Source organism: Pelophylax lessonae (assembly GCF_965119305.1).
Source record: "Pelophylax lessonae genome assembly, chromosome: 3".
Lineage (NCBI taxonomy): Eukaryota > Metazoa > Chordata > Amphibia > Anura > Ranidae > Pelophylax > Pelophylax lessonae.
The window spans coordinates 308,605,942-308,630,754 of NC_138770.1; the positions used below are offsets into that span (position 1 = coordinate 308,605,942).

Genomic DNA, 24,813 nt, shown 5'->3' on the forward strand with positions numbered 1-24,813 from the left:
TCAGATCATGCGCGGTCTTTCGTATCCGATTTTTCACAGACGTACTGCATACACATTAAACGAAAATCGGTCGTGCTGGGGACAGACTAAAAAAATTTTGGTGTTTGTCCCTCCGCTTTTTTTCGTTGAAAATGTCGGCATCGGCTGCTGAAAGTTGTGTACACACTAGGCGAAAATCGGACGATTTTACCTCGGACGGGAATTTTCGGCAGATTTTCTACTAGTGTGTACCCCACTTAAGGGATACAGCTGTCAAATAATCTTAAAGCAGAGCCCAAAAGGGGAAGTTCCACCTTTCTGACCCCCCCCCCCTCCTCTTCTATCACCTTTGGAAACTGTTTTTTTTTGGAGGGGAGCAGGTACCTGATTTTGATGAAGAACCGTACGGTTCATGCATGCGCAGTGGGAAGCCAGCCGTGAAGCCGCTGGCTTCCCACACTAAAGATGGCTGCACCAGAGACTTGAAGACCAGTGAAGAACCGGCTAGGGTAAGGACAGCGCTGGACCCTTGGGCAGGTAAGTGTTCTTTTATTAGAAATCAGCAGCTACAGTATTTGTAGCTGCTGATTTTATTTATGTTTTTTTTCTAAGGTGAAGATACTCTTTAAGTATCCAATACGTCCGAGTTTGTCAGATGTCTGGTTCCCACTGTGTGCTGTAGTAGAGATATTGCAGGAGATATTCCCCAATTAACACTGACTGTGTTGATGGATGAATCAAGGTATTTTCTTTCCTTCAACCGAAAGAAAACCAATACATTTATGGCTTGTCTAACTTCTATTCATGCTCAGGAAGAAAGCGTTTGGGTTCCAACAAGTCAGAATTTAGTATCCAAAACTTTTCTATAAAGTTTATGTAGTTTTCATATATAAAATGTTTGACTATCATACATCCCACGTCCCCTGTGTTGTACTGAACACAATTTATTTCCTTGTTACAGTTGAGTTTTGGAGGAAATGATGTGTCATATTTCAGCAGTCACACGGACACGCCTCAGGTCCTGGGTTGTCTAGGATATGAAAGAATTTAGTGTACGGGGAAGAATTTTAGAGAAAAAGTCACAAGACTATTGGTGATTTATAAACAGAGCCCATGGTTAATAATCTGTGTGGTTTGCAAAATACTAAACATTAAAGTCACCACTAGTCAATGGCTAAGTCAGTAAAAAGGAATCAGTTTATAAAACAATATGCTATAAAATCTGTGTTATGCTAATAATCAGAGTAAAAGAAGAAGTGATATGTGTTACCAAATCACCGTGTACATTGTAATTCTGAGTAATTACAGTTAACATATATATTTGGACACAGGCACAATTTTCTTTTTTTGTTTTTTTCACAATATAGATTTTTTATTGAACATAAGAGGTATACAAACAAGTAAATGAACATTATTACATCAGAACAAATATTAGGATGTCACGAGAAGAGGTTACAATGCATATTTCTTTGGAGAAGTACAAATTACATTGTTTGAAAAGGGAGTATACTGAAACAGAAAGAAATTAAAATTAAAACAAAAGCAAAGATAACCTAACAAATGGTTAGGTTAGGAGAACAAAAGAAGACCTTAATAACATAGATGTCCAAAAAAAAAGGGGGGGGGGGGGGTCAAAATGGCTTAGATCATAAGAACATACTGCACAAAGGTACTTAGATAGTCTAAGAAGAGTCCAGGGATCAACCTACTCATTCCCACATGGGCTTAGATACTACATTTCAAGATACCATAATATGTAGGTAATTATCAGTTGATTAGAATAAGATCCATTGATCCCAAGTGTTGTGATAGAGGGCTGAATTGCCCTGATTTCCTCCATAACCTGGAGGTTTTGGCTGCGTTGTGTAGGTGTCTAACAAGGACATTTTTTAATTGATTAATGGGTATTGGCGAGATGTTTAGAAGGCAAAAGGCCAGGTCAATAGTATAAGCTGAGCCAATGATTTCTGATGTTTCTGCTGCAATTTTCATACTTTTGGCTCTGTAAGCCACCAGAAAAAAAATTAAAATGAAACAATCCCAATAAATTTGAAGTGCGCAGTTTTAATTAGGGGGTTGAACATAAATATCAAGTAAAAACTTTAGGAACTGCAACCATTTTTTTACACAGTCCCCCCATTTTCAGGGGCTCAAATGTATTTGGAAAAAATGAATATAATCATAAATAAAATGTTCATTTTTTATATTTTGTTGTTAATCCTTTACTGGCAATAACTGCCTGAAGTCTGGAACTCATGGACATTACCAAGGACTGGGTTACCTCCTTTCTGATGCTCTGCCTGGCACTAACTGCAACTGTCTTCAGTTATTCTTGGTTTATAGGTCTTTCTGCCTTTAGTTTTGCCTTCAGCAAGTGAAATGCATGCTCAATTGAGTTGAGATCAGGTGATTGATTGCAGATTATTCCACTTCTTTTCCCCACAAAAGCTCCTGGGTTGCTTTTGCAGTGTGTTTTGGATCATTGTTCATCTGTACTGTGAAGCGCCGTCCAATCAACTTTGCTGCATTTGGCTGAATCTGGGCTTACAGTATATCTATAAACACAGCAGAATTAATCTGGCTGCTTCTGTCTTCTGTCACATCTTCAATAAACACCAATGACCCAGCGCCACTGGAAGCCATGCATACCTATGCCAGTACACTGCCTCCATTATGTTTTTCAGATGACGTTGCGTGCTTTGGATCATCAGCTGTTCCAAGTCTTTTCCACACCTTTTTCTTCCTGTCAATCTAGTACAGATATATCTTAGTTTCATCTGTCCAAGGAATGCTTTTCCAGAATTGGTCTGGCTTTTTTGGCAAAGTCTAATCTGATTTTTCTATTCTTCAGGCTTATGAATGGTTTGCACCTTGTGTTGAGCTCTCTGTATTTGATCTCTTGACGTCTTCTTGTGATTGTAGACTTTGACAATGATACACTCACCTCCCAGGGAGTGTCCCTCACTTGTCTGAATGTTGTGAATGAGTTTTTGTTTACCATAGAGAAGATTCTGCGATCATCCACCACTGTTGTCTTCCTTAAATGTCCAGGCCTTTTTATGTTGCTGAGCTCACCAATGCATTCTTCTTTCTTCAGAATGTACCAAACAATTGATTTGGCCACTTTTAATGTTGCTGCTATCTCTATGATAGATTTGCTTAGTTTTGAAGCCTTACAATGGCCTGTTTCACTTGCATGGACAGCTCCTTTGAACGCATGATGTAGGTTCACAGCAATAGATTCCAGATGCGAATACCACATTTAGAATAAACTCCAGACTTTTTACCTGCTTAATTGGTGAAGAAATAATGAAGGAGTAGCCCACACCTATCCATGCAAAGGCTTTTGATTAATTTGCCCAAATGCTTTTGATCCCTTGAAAAAGGAGCTGGGGGGGGGGGGGGGTTGCTATGCTTAAGAGTTATAATTCCTAAACCTTTTCTCTACGATTTGGATGTACATGCTCTCAAATTAGACTCAAGAGTGTGCACTTTCAGCCCATTTCCATTATATAACTATAGCTTGAATATTTTTTTGTAAATATCTCAAAGAAAAACTTAAAGAGGTGTTCCAGCTGTGGAAAAACACTTACTTGTCCAGGGAGCCTGCAATGTCAGCACTCCAGCCTATTTTTGGATCGGCTGCCGGATGCTGTCGCTGCCATTCACTCTAAGGGAAACCGGCAATGAAGCCTTTCATCTTTACAGCTGGTTCACCTACTGCGCATGCGCGAAGTCCATTGGCTCAGTCGCGGGGAAAGGAGAAAAGAGATGGAACTTCAGCGGGATGGCGCTGTGGCCCTGTCTCCCGAAAGTGGGGAAGGGTACCTGTCAAAAACAGGTACCCATCCCCCCTCCCCCTGAAAGGTGCCAAATCTGGCACCGAAGGGGGGAGGAAGCAGATGAGCAGAAGTTCCTCTTTTGGGTGAAACTCCAATTTAAATTGTGCCTGTGTATAAATATATATGGACCTAACTGTATCTCTAGCATCCAGATGCAGAACCACTTGAAATCCCCTAACTCTGTAAAACTCCAGGCTTAGAGATTAGAGGTTCAAACAGAAGGCACCAAAGCCACATGTGTTTAACAAAAAATGGGCATGTATATGATACAGCTTTCTGTAGAAAGGAGAACCAGATCCTTAATTAGTCTTCACATAGTTGTGAAATCTACACCACGCCTCTGTCTACAAATATAGGCGAAAATTCTGAGAATCATTATTCTGGTAGCACTGGACTGCCACAATGAAGCAGTGTAATAGAAGGCATAAATGAAGTGTCCTGAGGCCAATTATTTTGTTTTCCATGTTAGCATAAGACCAGTGTTTTAAGAGGCACTTTCATAGAGAACACTGTGACTTAGCTTCTCTTGTAGTAGAATTATTTTAATAAGAGGACATGTTTATTTACAATTTAGGAGCCCAGGTTTCCATATATATCGATAATTAACAGTAGTGATGGGCCGAACACCCCCAGTTCAGTTCGCACCAGAACTCCTGAACAGGGAAAAAGTTTGGACCCGAACCGCAAACTCTATTAAAATCTATGGGACCACAACATGAAAAATCAAAAGTCCCCGTTTTGAAGGCAGCTTTTGACAATTTCTTTATTAAAAAACAATATCCCCTGATATTAATCCATCACCAATCACGATGCCCACCGCACCCATGGACCTGAAAATAGAAAAAAAAAACGCTCCGCTTGCGACGATGGCTAACTGTCGAATGCCTGCTCCACCTGTGAGAGTTCTTAAATAGAGGCAACGGGCAGGGCCACCTGGTGATGTCACCTGGTGGCACCACCCTCTTGTGATGTTAGTGACCCAGCATACACCAGTCGGGGATGTCACATGGGGTGGTGCCACCAGGTAACGTCACCAGGTGGCCCCGCTCCTTACCTAGTTAGGAACTGACACACAGCAGAGCAGGCATTCGGCGGTTACCTTTTTTCGAGGGCAGAGCATTTTTATTTTTATTTTTTGGGGTTCAGCGGTGCAGCAGGCGTTGTGATTGACGATGGATCCACATTAGGGGACATTGTTTTTTTTATTTTTTTAATAAAAGTATTGTCAAAAACTGCCTCCTGTCTTTAATTTTTACACTTTGTTGGGGGGAATGAGTAGGGGTACAATGTACCCCATATTTATTCACATAGAGGGGGTCAGGATCTGGGGGCCCCCTTGTTAAAGGGGGCTTCCAGATTCCAATAAGTCCTCTGCCCTCAGACCCCATAACCCGGTGGTTGTGGGGAAGAGGCCCTTGTCTCCATCAGCATGGAGACAAGGTGCTTTGGGGTAGGGGAGCAAAGCATGTTGAAGGCATGAGGTATAGTTTGTCTTGCCAGGCTGCATGCTTGGATAAGTGTTATAGATTATGGGGGGGAAACCCCACGCCATTTTTTTAATATTGCGGGCTAATTCCACAATGTTTTTTTTTTTCATTCAGCTATCAGCGGATAAGCCTGTTGACAGCTGATAGCTCATTTGTTGTTAAGGACGCGGCGTCCTGGCCCCACACCTTAACAACCTATTGACTGTGGGCTCAGCGGGCGAACATCCTGCCGAGTGCACAAAGAATTTGGGTAATTGGCAAACACCCAAACGGACTTATGCTCGGCCCGAACCATTAGCGCATCCCTAATTAACCCTAAAGTATATTCTCCAGTGGTAAACTGTGCATTGGCTTTCAAGATTCCTTGACTTGTCTCCTAAAATCAATAGCAGGCACTAACAGGGGCTCAGTTATGAAAATACAGACCAGAGTTTAGATAATCTAGCTTTTGGACTATATCAGGGGTCTCCAAACTACGGCCCTCCAGTTGTTAAAGAACTACAATTCCCCGTCATGCCTAGTCATGTCTGTGAATATAAGAGTTTTACAATGCCTCATGGGAAGTATAGTTCTGCAACAGCTGGAGGGCTGTAGTTTGGAGATCCTGGACTATATGATTAGCCCTCTAGGCCAGGGGCCTTTAAACTACAGTCGTTGGGCCACATCCAGCCCACCACAAGATTTTGTCTGGCCTAAAGTAACCTTGGCTGGATGTCAGTGGCATCGAGGGTATGCGTATCATTATAAAAAGACTGGCAAATGTATCCGCCAACCATTACCCTTCATCAGTCCCCAGTGCAGATTCCCCGCATCTTCCTCCGTGATTGGTTGCTAGGACTGCCAGCATCCTACCACCCAGTGGCGTGATTGCCCCAAACCTAGCATCTGTAGAAGGAGTTTCTCTCTGAAGACCAGCTCTACCCTCTGGCTTCTGTCCTGCTGCTCTGCCGCCTAAAAGGTATGGGGAAACTACTGGGCACTGCTGTACGTAAAAGGAGAAACTGCTGGGCATTCATGGATGTAACTGGGACACTTCTGGGCACTCCTGGATATAATGAGGGATTCTGCTGGGCACCCCTTAGATGCAAGCAGGGATTCCGCTGGGCACTCCTGAAAGTAAGGGGGGATTTTGCTGGACAGTCCTGGATGGAGGAACGACTCTGCTGGGCACTCTTTGGATGTAACCATGGATTCTGCAGGGCACTTCTGGATGTAATCCCTTACGACCAGGACCACCCAGCAGACTAATTTTGCTCATTTTATGTTATAATGAATTAGGTGTAATCCAGTAGTTTTTTAACTAGTTGCTATTAAAGATTTCAAAATATAAACATTTAGATGAGCTAAAGTTTTACATTTAAAAATAGGTTTCTTATAAATTTACGGAAAATAATAAATCAAAATGCAGAGAAGTCAGTCAATGAACATCTTTTGGATTTGTGCATTAGGCTTCATCTACACAGGACGTTTGAAAACCTCTTCTGAACACTGGAAACTTGACAGCTAGTAACCAACAGCTAAAAACGCCTGTTTTGCTGCTTTTGAGTGTTTGCGTTTAGAAGCGTTTTCTTCAGATATCCTCAGGAGACCCTCCCAAATGCCCACAATGCATGAAAAACAAGTTTAATCTATTTCAGCCATTATGTGAGAGACGAGAGAGCAGTGTGCTTGTAGATTTTTTTTTTGTTTTAACTATGGATCCTCCCTCTATCCATCCACCCTCTCTATCCATCCATCCATCCCTCTCTATCTATCCATCCATCCACCCCTCTCTATCTATCCATCCATCCACCCCTCTCTCTTCATCCATCCATCGATCCATCTCCCTCTATCCATCCCTCTTTATCTATTTGCCCATCCCTCCCCATCCATCCATCCCTCTCTCCATCCATCTATCTCCCTCTGTTTATCCATCCCTCTCCATCCATCTACTTCCATCCATCCATCCATGCCTCTCCATCCATCTAGCTATCCATCCATCAATCTCCATCCATCCATCCCTCTCCATCCATTTCCATCTATCCATCCATCCTTCTTCATCCATCCATCTCTCTCTCTCTCAATGTGGTGAAAACTGTGTTTTTTTTACACATTTTACATGTTCCACTTTAAAATTTCTTATAAATGCAAACATGCGTTTACAAGCGTTTAGTGTTTGAAATGCCGGTAAACTATAGTCCTGAAAGCGATTTATCCGCTTTCAAAAAATGTCCGTAAACTCAACTGCCTCTAAACGACTATAAACAACTCAGTGTACATGTACATATAAGATAACATAGAGGAGAGTTCAGGGGCTGTTCACCTAACTGCTCCTAAACATGGGTTTAGCAGCTGCAGTGCGCATGCGGCCTTAGGCTGACAAACATGTTCCATTTTTGGTGGTAAAATGTTTTTTATTGTTTCAAGTTTCAAAGAAGAAATCAGACAAACATGTTCCATTTTTAAACGAATTATATATTTACCAGAATTTTCAGAGGTATCAGGGGAATGTGGCCTGATATTTTAGGAGGGGGTTATATCAAGTTTTATGTGCAAAGTGGCAACACAAGAAGTAAGGGAAAATCTCTAAATGGGAAATACAGACAGCTTTAAACAACTGACTGAAGATCACACCCTTCCCATGTATACAAAACAATTGGACCGATTTCACTTTATAGTTTTGATTGGTTTATGTCCCAGAAAACTGATATGAGGACGCTGACAATAGTGTACTTTGATGCTAAAGCTACACAAGTTAGCACTCCTACTAAAGATTTACAGTACATTATATGTGTTTGTATGTTTCTTATGTAACACTGTAGTATATAGTATATGTATATGTTCATATAAAAAATCTGATGCGTGGGGCTTTATAACCTTGAATGTCATTTCTCTTCCAGGTTTTGTGGTTGGTCAGTCCGGCCTATATGAGTCGATAGGCATGCTTATCCTGTCATATTTTATCATTGGAATGACCGTTCTTTCAGTCTGCGCCATATCAACGAATGGAGCCCTGGATGCTGGTGGAGCTTACTGTATCCTTTATTAAAAGGCCTACACTTGGAAGAGGGGGGGAGCGCGGGACTTTAAATGAGGCGCACGGTAGGATGGACTGTGCATTTCCATCCCTAAATTCATTTAGAAAAAATATATAGGAGGGTTGGGACTTTACATGAGAGACATCACAATGACAAGGTTGGCAGGGTAAGATATCACATTTATTGTATTTATAATTGTATGCAAAGGACATATAATATGCTATACAAGATAAGACACATTAATATGTATAAAACTGGAGTGGTAAAAAAGATAAGTAGTCCCCAGGACAGCTTCAAAGGAACCAGCATAACAATTGACAATCATAAAAGTCATTGAGTAAAATCATGACATCCGTAAACTGACGCGTTTCGTGGGCTAATTCTGCCACTTCTTCAAGAGTAGATGTATGATCCATGTCTAAAAGCAAAAAATGCGTATAAAGACATTGCAAAGAATGATGGTTAATGGAAGCTGAAAGGGGTGAGGGAGAGGGAGGACCCCCCCCCCCCCAGTCCCACAACTTACATGGTAGCCCTGGCAATGACTGGTAATGGAGGTGAAAGCATGGACCCAGGTGCCTCCCACGGGAGCTGAGGACGCTAGAGGTCAGCCGTGAGAACGAAAGAAGCCACACACAAGAAAGAGTGTGAATGGAAGGGATTGTAGTACTTTTGGTAGTATCATGTACCTGTATTAAATGAGTAGATATAAGTAGTAAAAGAGTATGTAGTATATGAAAAATCATGATATTACTTGCATGATAAAAATAGGAAATTGAAAAGGGATTGGAATTTGTATGGAAATAGCTATAAAGTAAGTGAAGTGGAAGAATATGTAATATATGAAAATCATAATATTACTTGCATGAAAAAAGTAAAAAATTAAAAAATTAGAGGATTGAAAATTGTATGAAAATAGCTGTGAGGTAAGTGAGGGGAAGTATGAGAAGGATGTAGGAGAAATAAGCACTGAGATGAAGTGAGAAAAATGTAATATGGTGAAGAAGTGAAGTTAAATGAAAAGGCCTACACTCAACATAAAATGTAATCTAAGATATGATTACTGTGTTATACCCCAGTATGAGAAATAATTTATCTTCAGTAGCAGATTAGGTTACGTTAGTGCTAACAAGGTGGTAATTACCTTGTGGGTGCATGGAGATGGTTCCTCCTATCTGTGACAGTGAACACATTTGTTGTTTTTTGTGGCTGTATATAACTTTTCTGTTATAGTCTGAAATCTGTAAGTTTGGTACAGGCAGCTAACGAATGATCCTATTAAGCTTAAAAAAATATGTAAACCTAACATTACCTATTCCTAAAATGTGCCTGCTTGTACCGTGTACTTGTATGAGAAAGTACCCTGTTCTCTTTGTATTGCTTCCTTTGTGTAAAATCACTGGTGTTCCTGTCAGTTCCTCTGTTTTCCTATTAAAAACTGACCACACTAGGCAGAAGAACACGGCGTGGTCAGTTCTCTAGCTATATCTATACACAATTTTTTTGCCTTTCATTTCTATTTTAAACTGTATGGGTTGTTTTACAAGGTGAAGGTTTAAGCAGCCACTGCACCTGCCTAGAGCCAAACTGACAGCTCTGAAAGTGGGGGTTGATCTACTTAAAGTGGTTCTAAAGGCAGACAGGTTTTTTTTTTTTTGTAAGAAATTTTATTGAAACAAAGGTACTATACAAGGAAAAACTGGGACAATAATGAACAACACATTTTACATTTTACGGGGTCAGAAGCCGAGCAACAACAGAGAGACTCGTAACTGACCTAGGTGATATAGCAGCCTAATAAATTATCTTAATGCATTTTGTGCATTAGTATAAAAAAAACCTTCAGTGTGCAGCAGCCCCCCCCTCCCCCATTACTTATCTGGACCCCATTTTGATCCAGTGACGTTGCATGAGAGACTCAGCTGTCCGGGACTCTCCCTCCTGATTGGCTAAGACATACAGCAGGTGCTATTTGCTCCCACAGCTGTCAGTCAAAGTCAGTGAGGTCCAAGTCACGTCTCTGTGTCTGAATGGACACAGAGCAGTGGGGCGGCTCGGGTGCTGCTTGCTGTGGGGGCACTCGGCAGGAGGCAGGGGACAGGAGCGCCGGCGAGGAACCTGAGAAGAGGAGGCTCTAGGCTGCCCTGTGCAAAACCAAGCAGGTAAGTATGACATGTTTGTTAGTATTAAGTAAAAAAACAAGAATTTAGTATCACCTTAAGGCCCGGTTTACACAAGCTGCGGTCTCGACTCACAGCAGGGGGTCCTGTGCGTCCCTGTACTCCGTGTCAGGTGCGAATTAGGTCCTAATTTTTGACTGAATTCGGACCTGAAATGGAGCCAAAGATGCACAGGACCCTTTTCCATTGCGGATCGCGGCCGCCCCGAAAGTGTGTGTACTGGCTCCATTGAGAGACAGTCACAGTCTCCTGTCATTTGAATTGGATGCGGGGAAAACCCACATCCAATTCCCATCCATGTGAACCCAGCCTAAGACAAATAGATTGTTTACTGCAAAGCTTAGTGTATAAGGTGAATCTCAGTCAAGCCAACATCCATCATAAAGTCGTGTGCAAGCAAAAATGCATTTTTGTTTTCTATTTTCTTGGCATGTGATTGGGTATTCTTTGCAAAGTGAATTTTCACCACTTTCACTAAGCTCTGGGGAAATTCCCTTTCAAAATGGATAGCCTATTTTTCCTTAGTAAAATCAACCCCCGTGTGTCTACCTTTGCAATAAAGAGAATTCTAATCTCCCAAATTTAATGTTGCCATGAACTTCCCTTCTAAAATTTCCTTTCCCTTAGTATTTGCTCTGTTTTCATCTCTTATTCTCCTTCTGAGAATGCGGCTATAAAGTAATAATATGATGGCTTTGTCTACTTTGGGCCCAATTGTCTGCCATTTATCTGCCATTTCATATCCTATTAATGTTGCTGCAGTATGACTTTATGAACTGTTATGTCCAGGCTTTCCCTGGACTCTTGTGTACTGTTAGAATGTCAAGTAGTCAGCTATGAGACCTTTTTACATTGCAAGATGCAACAGATGTGTGTCCTGAAGCTGTGAATTCTTTCACATTTCAGCCAGGACTACATCCAAACATTTATCCTTAAACAAAGAAACTATAAAGGGTGCTAGCTAGTAAAGTTAGGCACTGTACTTGGGTTGCCTGCTAGTAAAGGTTTTAGTGTACTTTGGTACTTTATTCTGCAAGTCCTAGTCTAATCCTGGGTGCATCAATGTTTTTTGACTGTAACTATGACAACTGTAAATTTTCATTTTGTTAAGTTTTAAATCCTCAAGCCTGTTGGGTTAACAGCAATCAGAAAAATCAGGCACCATAAGATTTATGTAGGCTGTAAACATTTCTTTACAAGAATACATACTTTACAAGAACCCCAGAAATGTAAAGTATATGGTGTCTCACAGAAGTGAGTACACCCCTCACATTTTTGTAAATATTATATTATATCTTTTCATATCACAATACTGAAGAAATTACACTTTGCTACAATGTAAAGTAATGAGTGTACAGCTTGTATAACAGTGTAAATTTTCTGCCCCCCTCAAAATAACTTAACACACAGCCATTAATGTCTCAAATACGAAGTGAAAATGTCCAAATTGGGCCCAATTAGCCATTTTCCCTCCCCGATGTCATGTGACTCATTAGTGTTACAAAGTCTCAGGTGTGAATGGGGAGCAGGTGTGTTAAATTTGGTATTATCGCTCTCACTCTCTCATACTGGTCACTGGAAGTTCAACATGGCACATGGAAGTTCAACTCCCTGAGGATCTGAAAAAAAGAATTGTTGCTCTACATAAAGATGACCTAGGCTATAAGAAGATTGCCAAGACCCTGAAACTGAGCTGCAGCACGGTGGCCAAGACCATACAGCGGTTTAACAGGACAGGTTTCACTCAGAGCAGGCCTCGCCATGGTCCACCAAAAAAGTTGAGTGCACGTGCTCAGCATCCTATCTAGAGGTTTTCTTTGGGAAATAGACGTCTGAGTGCTGCCAGCATTGCTGCAGAGGTTGAAGGGTTGGGGGGTCAGCCTGTCGGTGCTCAGACCATACACCGCACACTGCATCAAATTGGTCTGCATGGCTGTCATCTCAGAAGGAAGCCTCTTCTAAAGATGATGCACAAGAAAGCCCACAAACAGTTTGCTGAAGACAAGCAGACTAAGGACATGGATTAGTGGAACCATGTCCTGTGGTCTGATGAGACCAAGATAAACTTATTTGGTTCAGATGGTGACAAGCGTGTGTGGCGGTAACTGGGTAAGAAGTACAAAGACAAGTGTGTCTTGCCTACAGTCAAGCATGGTGGTGGGAGTGTCATGATCTGGGGCTGCATAAGTGCTGCCGACACTGGGGAGCTACAGTTCATTGCGGGAACCATGAATGCCAACATGTACTATAACACACTGAAGCAGAGCATGATCCCCTACCTTCAGAGACTGGGCCGCAGGGCAGTATTCCAACGTAACGACCCCAAACACACCTCCAAGACAACCACTGTCTTGCTAAAGAAGCTCAGGGTAAGGTGATGAACTGGCCAAGCCTCTCTCCAGACCTAAACTCTTGAGCATCTGTGGGGAATCCTCAAACGGAAGGTGGAGGAGCGCAAGGTCTCTAACATCCACCAGCTCTGTGATGTCGTCATGCAGAAGTGTAAGAGGGCTCCAGTGGCAACCTGTGAAGCTCTGGTGAACTCCATGCCCAAGAGGGTTAAGGCAGTGCTGGAAAATAATGGTGGCCACACAAAATATTGACACTTTGGGCCCAATTTGGATATTTTAACAGGGGCGTACTCACTTTTGTTGCCAGCAGGTAGACATTATTGGCTATGTGTTGGGTTATTTTGAGGGGACAACAAAGTTACACTGTTATACAAGCTGTACACTTACTGCTTTACATTGTAGCAAAGTGTCATTTCTTTAGTGTTGTCACATGAAAAGATATAATAAAATATTTACAAAAAATTGTGGGTGTACTTACTTTTGTGACATACTGTAACTGTACTGTAAAGGCAAAACTTTTTTTTAGATTTGGTCAGAGTGGTGAGCTGTGTCTCCAGTAAAGAGATTCACCCTCTCTAATTGTCACCAGTGTCATCAGGAATAGAGCTGGCACCAGAACAGAAATAGAATTGAAGTCTTAAAATGAGGACCTTGGTTCCTGTGACAACTGCCCTTTCACATGGCTGGTCCAGTCTGGTCCGCCTGTCAGTTTTTCAGACAGACCTGATTGAAAGGTCATGCATTTCTATGGACAGGCAGGTGTAAACAGACTTATGTCCGTTCAAACCCACCTACCTCCAGGTCTGATCTGTTATTTTTGTAATTATTTTTTCTCTTACGTCCTCCGACAGTCGCCGCCTCTCCATATTCGTCACTATGGGGGTAATTGACCTTTGCTCCGTAGGAGTAGCTAGGCAACAGAATATGTCAATATTAAAAGCTTTTAGCTTATCCTACCCCCAGGGGGTGGTCCCCTCAGTCAATACCCTCCTGCTTCCTGTATCCATACCTCAGTTTCATTGTCTAGCTTTCAGGAGTTAGCAGGCTGTTTCTGTGCAGGGGCTTTTTGCCTCAGCCTTTATCTTCTTTTTGATTTTATTTTAGTGTTTTTTTCTCTATATTTACTTAGCTGTTTGTTTCTTCAGCTTTAGTTAGTTCTTCTGATGAAGAGGATCGTGCGGGCTGGGTCTCGGGCTGGCCCCCCTGGTCGCAGGTTGTGGGTCAGTGGCTTCCCAGCCTGCCATCGAGCGTTCAGTCAGGTTTTTCCCCTGGCATGTGTGAACGACCCGTCCCTGTTCGCTGCAGGGATGCTGCGGTGAGGTGGCTACCTCACTGGACGCCATGCGGTTTCGCACCGCAGTTTTGCTGCGTCCTGGCTGCGACTCTCCCTGTCCTCTGTGCAGCGGCTTGATCGCTTGGGCGGGCTCCCCACGCCATTCAGAAGGTAAGTGTATCTGTGTGGGGACCTGTCTGTTTAGTGGGTGTCAGTCTGGGACTGTGTAACCCTGCTTCTGTTCACACTATTGGGCTCCCTGTCTGTTTTGGCTGCATTCTGTGGGCTGCAAGGAGGGGGGCCATCCTGCACTGTTTCTGTGTTCAGACTGTGTGCCTTCTTTGCTGTGTGACAGGCTGTATGCTGTGGGGCATGATTTGATCGTGTTTGGGCATACATGCGGCGGCTGCTGCTGCGGTCCGCCATTATTTTATTATACTGCAGGCGTGTGATGGTGATTGCTATATGCGGGGAGCGGCGCTTTTGGCGCCAAGCGCCGCCATTTTGGCGGCGATCGCTCCAGCCTCATGTCAGTACTGCATGTTCTCTGCCTTTACTTCCTCCCCGGCGGCCATTTTTTTGTAGCCTTCCATAGGCTTTATAGGAGCGGCTGTTATTGCATCACTTCCTTTTCCCTGGGCACACCGATCGAGGCAGCAGCAGCAGTGATCTCTCCAGGTTTTACCTTATCCTATTCCTGTATTCATTGCCTGAAGTTTGTGCCTTTCCCTGTGGGGGTCGGCGTGTGCGGTGTGTGTGTGCGGTGGGCTGCGCTCGCCGCGCTTTTATAGGGGCAGTTACCCTTTTTTTCTCCTACAAACTTTTGGGGGCATGGATTCTCAGGAAAGCAAATTTCCTCCCTCTTTAATGGGAGGCCAAGGGGCTGCTGCTGTTCCCCCTGAGGGGGGCGATTTGGCTACCATTGTGGCTAACCTGGCTGCTCAGGTACAGATGCTTGTGGCTGTTCAATCCACAAAACGGCCCAGAGTTTCAATCTCCTCTGATTCAAAGGGCGATGGTGATGGGGCTGCTATGGCTGGGGTCCCCTTATCGGGGTCCCGTTCGTCCCTGGACTTTGCAGGGTCGGAAGGGGAGGCAGGGGTTGAAGGGGTTGATGATTCCCCCCCTGGCTCGTCTGAAGAGCTTGCAATCATGGATGAATTGGTTGCTTCTATCAAACAAACGCTGCATTTACAGGATGAACCGTGTCCGCCTGCCGTTCTGGCTTCTTATGGGACGCAGCGGAGACGCAAAACATCGCAGGTTTTCCCTTGCACTGAGGATTTTCAGCGCGCTGTTAGTGAACAATGGCGCAATCTAAAAAAGCCTTTTGCTGTGCCAAGTAGGTTCAAGCTGCGTTATCCTTTCACGCCCGCCACTGATGAACGCTGGTGTGTACCACCTCCGGTGGATCACGCGGTGGCGGTTTTGAATAAATCCACTGCGATTCCGGCAGAGGATACCCCGGTGTTCCGGGACCCTACGGACAGGAGACTGGAGTCTCTTGCCCGCCATACTTTGGTTCCATGCTAAAAGCTATTTTTGCTTCCCTTATGGCAGCCCAGGCTGTCGCGGATTGGACGCAGGTACTCAGGCGCGTCCTGGTGGCTGATTCTGCCCCGCCGACAACGTTGGCTATGGTGGATCAGATTCATCAGGGTGTCATGTATTTGTGTGATGCAGAATTAGATGTTTTCATTTGGCTGCACGTGTGCACAGCGTGGCGGTGTTGACACGCCGTTTGATTTGGCTGAAATGTTGGTCTGTGGACCAATCTTCTCGCAAGACTTTGGCTAATTTGCCCTATACGGGATCTCGCCTTTTTGGCGACTCACTGGATACGCTGATTAAGGGGATCTCTGGGGGTAAGAGCACGCTCTTGCCCCAATCTCACAAGGCTAAGGGTGCTCAAGGTAAGAAGCATGCTTCGTTTAGGCCCTCTCAGGGTTCCTTTCGTGCCTTTCGGTCGTACTATAAGGGCATGCCCTTCAAGGGTCAAGGCTTCCAAAAGAAACCGTGGACAGGTTAGCAGAAGTCCGGCCAGTCCGGGTCCGCTGCCCATAACACCGCGGCCTGAAGGGACGCCCTCACCCAGTTCTGGGGTGGGGGGACGTTTGCTCGGTTTTCTTCAACCCTGGCTTGCCCGCGTTCGGGACAGGTGGGTTCAGGAGATCATTCGGTCCGGGTACAAGATCGAGTTCCTGTCTCGGCCGGCGAACAGGTTTTTTCCCTCAAATCTTCAACTGTCTCCGGAGCGTTTGCGGGATCTGCACCTGGCGGTGCGGGACCTGCGGGCTCAGGGAGTGGTGGTTCCGGTGCCTCATCGGGACAGATTTCGGGGGTTTTATTCAAATCTGTTCACTGTGCCCAGGAAGGAGGGCATGGAATCCCTGCGCCCGGTGGTGGCTGCTCTAGTTCCGGGAGAATTCATGGCATCCATCGACTTGAAGGATGCGTATCTTCACATCCCCATTTTCGAGGGTCACCAGAGGTATCTTCGATTCGCCATTGCGGAGGATCATTACCAATTCGTGGCGTTACCCTTCGGTCTCGCTTCGGCTCCGCAGGTGTTCACCAAGGTGCTTGCACCGGTTCTGGCCTTATTGAGAGCCCAGGGCATCTCAATCCTGGGGTATCTGGACGACATTCTGGTTCGGTCTGCGACCAGTCAGGGTCTGGTGAAGGACCTGTCCGTCACGATGCAGACTCTGCAGGAGTTTGGTTGGACGATAAACTTCCCAAAATAGACGCTGTGCCCGTCGGTTCGTCTTCCCTATCTGGGAATGATCCTGGACTCTGTTCAGGCGAAGGTCTTCCTACCGGAAGACAAGCTCAGGACACTTCAGGACGAAGTCAGGTCCCTTCGGGACGTTCCGTGCTCATCCCTCCAGACGGGCATGCGGTGTCTAGGTTTGATGGTCTCGGCTTTCGAGGCGATTCCCTTTGCCCAGTTTCACACGAGGGGTCTCCAGGCGGAGATCCTGTCCAGGTGGGACGGGCGACCACAATCTCTGGATCTTCAGATCTCGTTGAGTCCTCGCACCAGAAGGGATCTTCTGTGGTGGCTCCAGTCCCCGGCGGTGTCGGGGGGCAAGTCTTTTCGTCCGCTTTCATGGACGGTGATCACCACGGATGCCAGCCTGTCGGGCTGGGGTGGTGTTCTGGGCGTTCTGTCCACCCAGGGTACTTGGTCGGAGGGTGTCAGGGATACCACATGCAGGCATCCAGCAAGGGTGATCAGATCAGTTGGCTGCACCAAGGAATCAGGACCAAGATGGATAAAGATGTAAATAAGTTTATTAAGCAAAATGACACACTCCAATACCAACACCAGTGACCATAAACAAGTAAACAAAATATAAATGATAACAGTACAAAACCCCAATAGAACCTAACAAACTATATACAAAAGGATGGAGCAAACAATAGCAGGACAGGACAGGGACAGGAGACAAGGAAAGCAGGGAGCCAGGTACAGGAAGCAGGGTACAGGGAACAGGATCAGAATACAGCATTCAGGATACAGGTTTCAGGATCAGACAGGGACACGGCTAGCAGAGAAAATACTGAAGCACTGAGCCTCAGTGAAGGGCGGGCTTATATTCCCTCAGCAGTCCTCAGGTGCAGCTTAATTAAAAGAACAGTCCAGCTGCTGGGAGACACCCGCTGGTGGGCCCTGGAACTGCGCTTCTCAGTTCCAGAAACAGTGCCACCAGCAGGTGACCCACGTAATGACACTGATCCTGACAGTTCCCCCCCTTTAAGGAGCGGCCTCCGGACGCTCCATTGTGCTTCTACCCCGAAAATCCAAAAAGGTCTCCCCTCCATGTCTGTGGGTCTTCTAGCACTCTCTAGGCCAAAGGCCTTTAACTTGCCGGAAGGCGTGCCACCAGAGTCCAGCAATTGATCATGCGCCCCACCACCAGGGTCTGGAAGCCGTCTAGGCACCCCACAGGTCAAGTTCCTGAAGAGGCGTAACATTAGGGATACACCTGCCCTCATTGCAACACATGTCCCAACACTGGGACTGAAGGCAAGCTGGACATAAAGCAGGGGAGCGCCAGCGGCATGCAGGATGTCCGGCAGTGGCACACCAGGCTGGGCAACAGACAGTGGCACATCAAACAGGGCGGCAGACCGTGGCTCAGCGGGCACTGGATCAGCAAGCACTGGGTCAGCGGGCACTGGAACAGCAAGCACTGGGTCAGCAGGCACGGTAGTGGTCACCGGAACAGCGGGCACGGGATCAGCTGGCACCTGATTAGTGGGCTGAGTAAGAAACACCGGATCAGCAGGCACCGGAACAGCAGGCACTGGGTCAGCGGGCACTGGAACAGCAAGCACTGGGTCAGCGGACTGGGTAGTGGTCACCAGAACAGCGGGCACGGGATCAGCTGGCACTGGATTAGCGGGCTGAGTAAGAGACACCGGATCTGCGGGCACCAGAACAGCGGGCACTGGACCAGCAGGCTCAGTAGGAGGCACCAGATCAGCGGGCACGGGAACAGCAGGCATCAGAACAGCAGGCACTGGATCAGCAGGCTCAGTTGGAGGCACCAGATCAGTGGGCACTGGATCAGCAGGCTTAGTAGGAGGCACCAGATCAGCGGGCACTGGATCAGCAGGCTCAGTAGGAGGCACCCGATCAGTGGGCACTGGATCAGCGGGCACTGGAACAACAGGCATCAGAACAGCGGGCACTGGATCAGCAGGCTCAGTAGAAGGCACCGGATCAGTGGGCACTGGATCAGCAGGCTCAGTAGGAGGCACTGGATCAGCGGGCACCGGAACAGCAGGCATCAGAACAGTGGGCACTGGATCAGCAGGCTCAGTAGGAGGCACCGGATCAGTGGGCACTGGATCAGCGGGCACTGGAACAACAGGCATCAGGACAACGGGCACTGGATCAGCAGGCTCAGTAGGAGGCACCGGATCAGTGGGCACTGGATCAAAAGGCTCAGTAGGAGGCACCAGATCAGCGGGCACTGGATCAGCAGGCATCAGAACAGCAGGCTCAGTAGGAGGCACTGGATCAGTGGGCACTGGATCAGCGGGCATCAGAACAACGGGCACTGGATCAGCAGGCTCAGTAGGAGGCACCGGATCAGTGGGCACTGGAACAACAGGCATCAGAACAGTGGGCACTGGATCAGCAGGCTCAGTAGGAGGCACTGGATCAGTGGGCACTGGATCAGCGGGCATCAGAACAGTGGGCACTGGATCAGCAGGCTCAGTAGGAGGCACCGGATCAGTGGGCACTGGATCAGCGGGCACTGGAACAACAGGCATCAGAACAACGGGCACTGGATCAGCAGGCTCAGTAGGAGGCACCAGATCAGTGGGCACTGGATCAACAGGCTCAGTAGGAGGCACCAGATCAGCGGGCACTGGATCAGCAGGCACTGGATCAGCAGGCTCAGTAGGAGGCACCCGATCAGTGGGCACTGGAACAACAGGCATCAGAACAGCGGGCACTGGATCAGCAGGCTCAGTAGAAGGCACCGGATGAGTGGGCACTGGATCAGCAGGCTCAGTAGGAGGCACTGGATCAGCGGGCACCAGAACAGCAGGCATCAGAACAGCAGGCACTGGATCAGCAGGCTCAGTAGGAGGCACTGGATCAGCGGGCATCAGAACAGCGGGCACTGGGACAGCAGGCTGAGAAACAGGCACCGGATCAGCAGGCTGGGTATCAGGTATAATTGTATGTGTTGGGAAAAATCTCCTTTTCTTTTTAGGTTTAGATACAGGAATCTTGCTAGTGGTTGCATGGCTATGAATAGATTGTGAAGTAGATGGAAGCGAAATGGCAGTATTGGGAGATGGTGGAAAAGGAGAGACAGTTACAGAGGAGAATTTCTGAGAGGTTGCTAGGGGCAACAGAGTAGTAGAGGAAGTTTTCACAGGGTTAAATGCAGGAAAAGTGCAACTCGTTAAGCCAGGATATGAACAAGCAGTGGAAAGCAAACCATACCTAACTGCAGCTGTGGTTGCTACGGGTAACGGAGAGGAGAAACTTTGAGAAAACTGGTGTCCAGAGGCAGAAGTGGATTGGTGTGAGTTAGCTGATGCTAAATTGGAAAGATCTGACCAGGTTTGCAGTAAGGCCTGAACAAAACTCAATTTACAACCCCCTTGTCTGATTAGAGAATATACAGCAGTCATGCAATCCAACAGGGCCTCTGGAGAATACACTGAATAATGTTCAATAAAATAGGGTTTATCATCTTCCAAGAGCCACACAAGAGATACCACCTGAGAGACACTAAAAGGAGGAGAATAATCATCACCACCCTTAGGGGTATTAGATAAAGCCAATTCTGCACAGAGCTGAATAAGTGGCTGAATCTCTTTGAACAAAACTCTGCCTTGGTCAACAAACGAGTGGGCCAGACGGATGCATTCCAACAACTGCTCGCTAGTGTAAGTTTTCAAAATTTGGCGACAATATTCCCTGTCTTCTGTTACAAGCAAAGAAAAATAAAAGACCTCCTCTGACTGCATCTTGCAACAACCAGAAAATTCCTAATTCCCAGGTGCAACCGATCTGATCGTTAGTGGCTTCAGTATTCTGTCAGGGATACCACATGCAGGCATCCAGCAAGGGTGATCAGATCAGTTGGCTGCACCAAGGAATCAGCACCCAGATGGATAAAGATGTAAATAAGTTTATTAAGCAAAATGACACACTCCAATACCAACACCAGTGACCATAAACAAGTAAACAAAATATAAATGATAACAGTACAAAACCCCAATAGAACCTAACAAACTATATACAAAGGATGGAGCAAACAATAGCAGGACAGGACAGGGACAGGAGACAAGGAAAGCAGGGAGCCAGGTACAGGAAGCAGGGTACAGGGAACAGGATCAGAATACAGCATTCAGGATACAGGTTTCAGGATCAGACAGGGACACGGCTAGCAGAGAAAATACTGAAGCACTGAGCCTCAGTGAAGGGCGGGCTTATATTCCCTCAGCAGTCCTCAGGTGCAGCTTAATTAAAAGAACAGTCCAGCTGCTGGGAGACACCCGCTGGTGGGCCCTGGAACTGCGCCCCTCAGTTCCAGAAACAGTGCCACCAGCAGGTGACCCACGTAATGACACTGATCCTGACAGAGGGGGAATCCTCCCTTCTGATCAACATTCTGGAATTGCGGGCGATAAATCTCTGCCTTCGACGTTGGACGGACAAGCTTCAGGGCCGTCCGGTTCGGGTGCAGACGGACAATGCCACAGCAGTGGCCTACATCAACCACCAAGGGGGCACCAGGAGTGCCCGAGCAGCTCGGGAAGTGGCCGATATTCTGTCCTGGGCCGAGACGCACGTCCCGGCGATCACGGTGGTTCACATTCCGGGGGTGGAGAACTGGCAAGCGGATTATCTGAGTCGCCAGTCTCTGGACCAGGGGGAATGGTCCCTTCACCCGGATGTCTTCCAGATGTTGTGCATGAAGTGGGGTCTCCCAGATGTGGACCTGTTCGCTTCTCGTCTGAACAACAAGGTGGAAAGGTTCGTGGCAAGGACACGCCATCCTCGGGCAGACACGTCAGACGCGTTGGTGGCTCCGTAGCATCAGTATCAACTGATGTATGCATTCCCACCAATTCAGTTGCTATCCCGGTTCCTTCGCAGGTTGTCCTCGGAACCGCTCACGGTGATTCTGGTGGCGCCAGACTGGCCCCGCCGGTCTTGGTACGCAGACCTCGTGAATCTGGCGGTCGACGCTCCATGGCGTCTGCCTCTTCGAGAGGATCTTCTGTCTCAAGGACCGATATTCCATCCTGCTTTACAGTCGCTGGCTTTGACGGCCTGGCTGTTGAAACCGAGGTCCTGAAGGATAGGGGTCTCTCCCCGGAGGTCATTCATACTTTGATCAACGCTAGAAAGGCCTCTTCGGGGAAGATTTACTACCGTACTTGGAAGGCCTATTTTGCCTGGTGTGAGTCCAGGGGGTATTCCCCCCGCTCATACTCGGTGTCTAGGGTGTTGTCTTTCCTTCAAACGGGTGTGGACCAGAGTTTGGCGTTGGCCACGATTAAGGGTCAGATTTCTGCTCTGGCCGTTCTTTTTCAACGCCCTGTGGCGTCTAATTCTTTGGTCAGCACCTTTGTTTAAGGGGTGCGACACCTGGTCCCTCCTCGGAGGGAGCCTTTGCCTCCGTGGGACTTGAACCTTGTTCTGTCCGTGTTACAACATGCTCCCTTTGAAAAGATCAGGGAGATCTCATTGCTTCTGTTGTCTAAGAAGGTCGCTTTTTTAGTGGCGATCACTTCGGCTCGCAGAGTGTCGGAGCTGGCAGCCTTGTCCTGCAGGTCTCCGTATCTGGTGCTTCACTTGGATAAGGTGGTCTTGCGACCTAATCCTTCTTTTCTTCCGAAAAGGATCTCGGAATTTCACCTCAATGAGGATATTGTCTTGCCTTCACTTTGCGCGAAGCCTAAGCATCCGAAGGAGGTGGCCTTACATTCCTTGGATGTTGTTCGGGCGATCAGGGTTTACCTGTCAGCAACTAAATCTTTTCGCAAGACGGATTCTCTCTTTGTCCTTCCTGAGGGACCTCGGAAGGGCTTGGCGGCGTCGGCTTCTACCATCGCCAAATGGATCAGACAGACTATTGAGCAGGCATATGCTTTGAAGGGAAAGGTTCCCCCTATGCCTGTGAAGGCGCACTCTACCAGATCTCTGAGTACGTCTTGGGCCTGTCATCATCGGGCTTCTGTGGCCCAGGTGTGTAAGGCGGCGACTTGGTCGTCCGTTCACACCTTTTCAAAGTTCTACAAAGTGGATGTTCAGGCATCGGCAGATGCTTCCTTTGGCCGCAAGGTTCTTATTGCGGCAGTACCTTAGGGTCCCTTGTTTTTTTGGGCCCTTGGCTGTTTGGGATGTTTTTATCCCTAGGTTATTTGTTCTTCCTGGGTTGTTGCTCCTGTTGAGCAAAGTTTTTTTTCATGCTGCCCAGCTGGTTTCCTTCCTTTGGTAAGGTTCCTTTCTCTACTGTGGGTCCTGCGTTGCCTTAGGCGCGGCTGCGTTTCCCACCCCTCATGTATACACTGCTTTGGGACGTCCCCATAGTGAATAATATGGAGAGGCGGCGACTGTCGGAGGACGTAAGAGAAAACTGAATTTTTGTAAAATCTTACCTGTAAAATTCATTTTTCTGAGTCCTCCGACAGTCGCCGCCCCCGCCCCTCTTTTGGGGTTTGTTTATGTACTCTACTGCTATTCTACTGAAACTGAGGTATGGATACAGGAAGCAGGAGGGTATTGACTGAGGGGACCACCCCCTGGGGGTGGGATATGCTAAAAGCTTTTAATATTGACATATTCTGTTGCCTAGCTACTCCTACGGAGCAAAGGTCAATTACCCCCATAGTGACGAATATGGAGAGGCGGCGACTGTCGGAGGACTCAGAGAAAGGAATTTTACAGGTAAGATTTTACAAAAATTCCGTTATTATATCTTTTCATATGACAATACTGAAGAAATGACACATTGCTACAATGTTAAGTAGTGAGTGTACAGCTTGTAAAACTGTGTAAATTTGCTATCCCCTCAAAATAACTCAACACGCAGCCAATAATGTCTAAGCCACTGGCAACAAAAGTGAGTACACCCCTAAGTGAAAATGTCCGAATTGGGCCCTGCTCCCCATTCACACCTGAGACCTTGTAACACTAACGAGTCACATGACACTGTGGAGGGAAAATGGTTAATTGGGCCCAAGTTGGACATTTTCACTTAGGGGTGTACTCACTTTTGTTGCCAGCAGTTAAGATTTAAAAAGCTGTGTGTTGAGTTATTTTGAGGGGACAGCAAATTTACACTGTTATATAAGATGTACATTCACTACTTTACATTGTAATAAATTGTCATTTCTTCATTGTTGTCACATGAAAAGATATAAGAAAATATTTACAAAAATGTGAGGGGTGTACTCACTTTTGTGAGATACTGTATACCTGTGTGTTACATGTATTTGCCATATTACTTAAAATCAGTGCTGGGACAAGTTGTTGTAAGTGATTGGCTACACTAGGTGGCAGTCTACCCCTTTAAAGTCATCTGTATCACTGAGCTTCTTTAAGATCTTTGGAAAAGAATACACTATTCAAACTCTAATATTGAGAAGTTTTTCTCTGTTGGGAATACAGAATGTTTCTCTTCAGCTAGAGGGTCTAGTAGTCAGTCCCTTTTACAAACTAAATCGGTCTATTTTGTACTCAGTGGAAAAGGATGTGGGTCGGATGTACAAATCTTTGTACTACTGTGGGTTCCAGGAGGAATTATTGGCCAATTCTGTGACTAATAACTGTTTATATATGGATCCTCGAAGTATGGTTTTTATAGCACTACAGTGTTTATTATAAACAAATTCAATGTATTATATTGCAGTCAAAGGAAAGGCATTGAGAGCTTTGCTCCAGGATAAGTGACTTGTGATTTGGCAGCAATGTTGAACTTCATATAATGAATAAGGAGACATGGGCAGAATAATACAAACTGGATAAGGGAAAGCAATCAAGTTTTACCATTTGTTTTATGGGAAAAAATAAAAGCGTTCTAAATGACTGCTTTGATGCAACAGTGTACTCATTTACCTTTTTCCCGTTAGGAATTTACTGGTTAAAGTGGGTGTACACTCCCCTTGTGTGTTTCTACCTATAGGTAAGTCTATA

The 24,813-nt window shown here is 46.1% G+C and overlaps 1 protein-coding gene across 1 annotated transcript in view; it reads left to right on the forward strand.

The window, feature by feature from the left end:
* LOC309549061 (solute carrier family 12 member 9-like) overlaps window positions 1-24,813 on the forward strand; it is a 338,830-nt gene that overhangs the window by 33,042 nt on the left and 280,975 nt on the right. Inside the window, exon 2 of the mRNA XM_082249029.1 lies at window positions 8,188-8,322. Coding sequence (XP_082105155.1) covers window positions 8,188-8,322 — 135 coding nt within the window. The remainder of the gene's footprint in view (window positions 1-8,187; window positions 8,323-24,813) is intronic.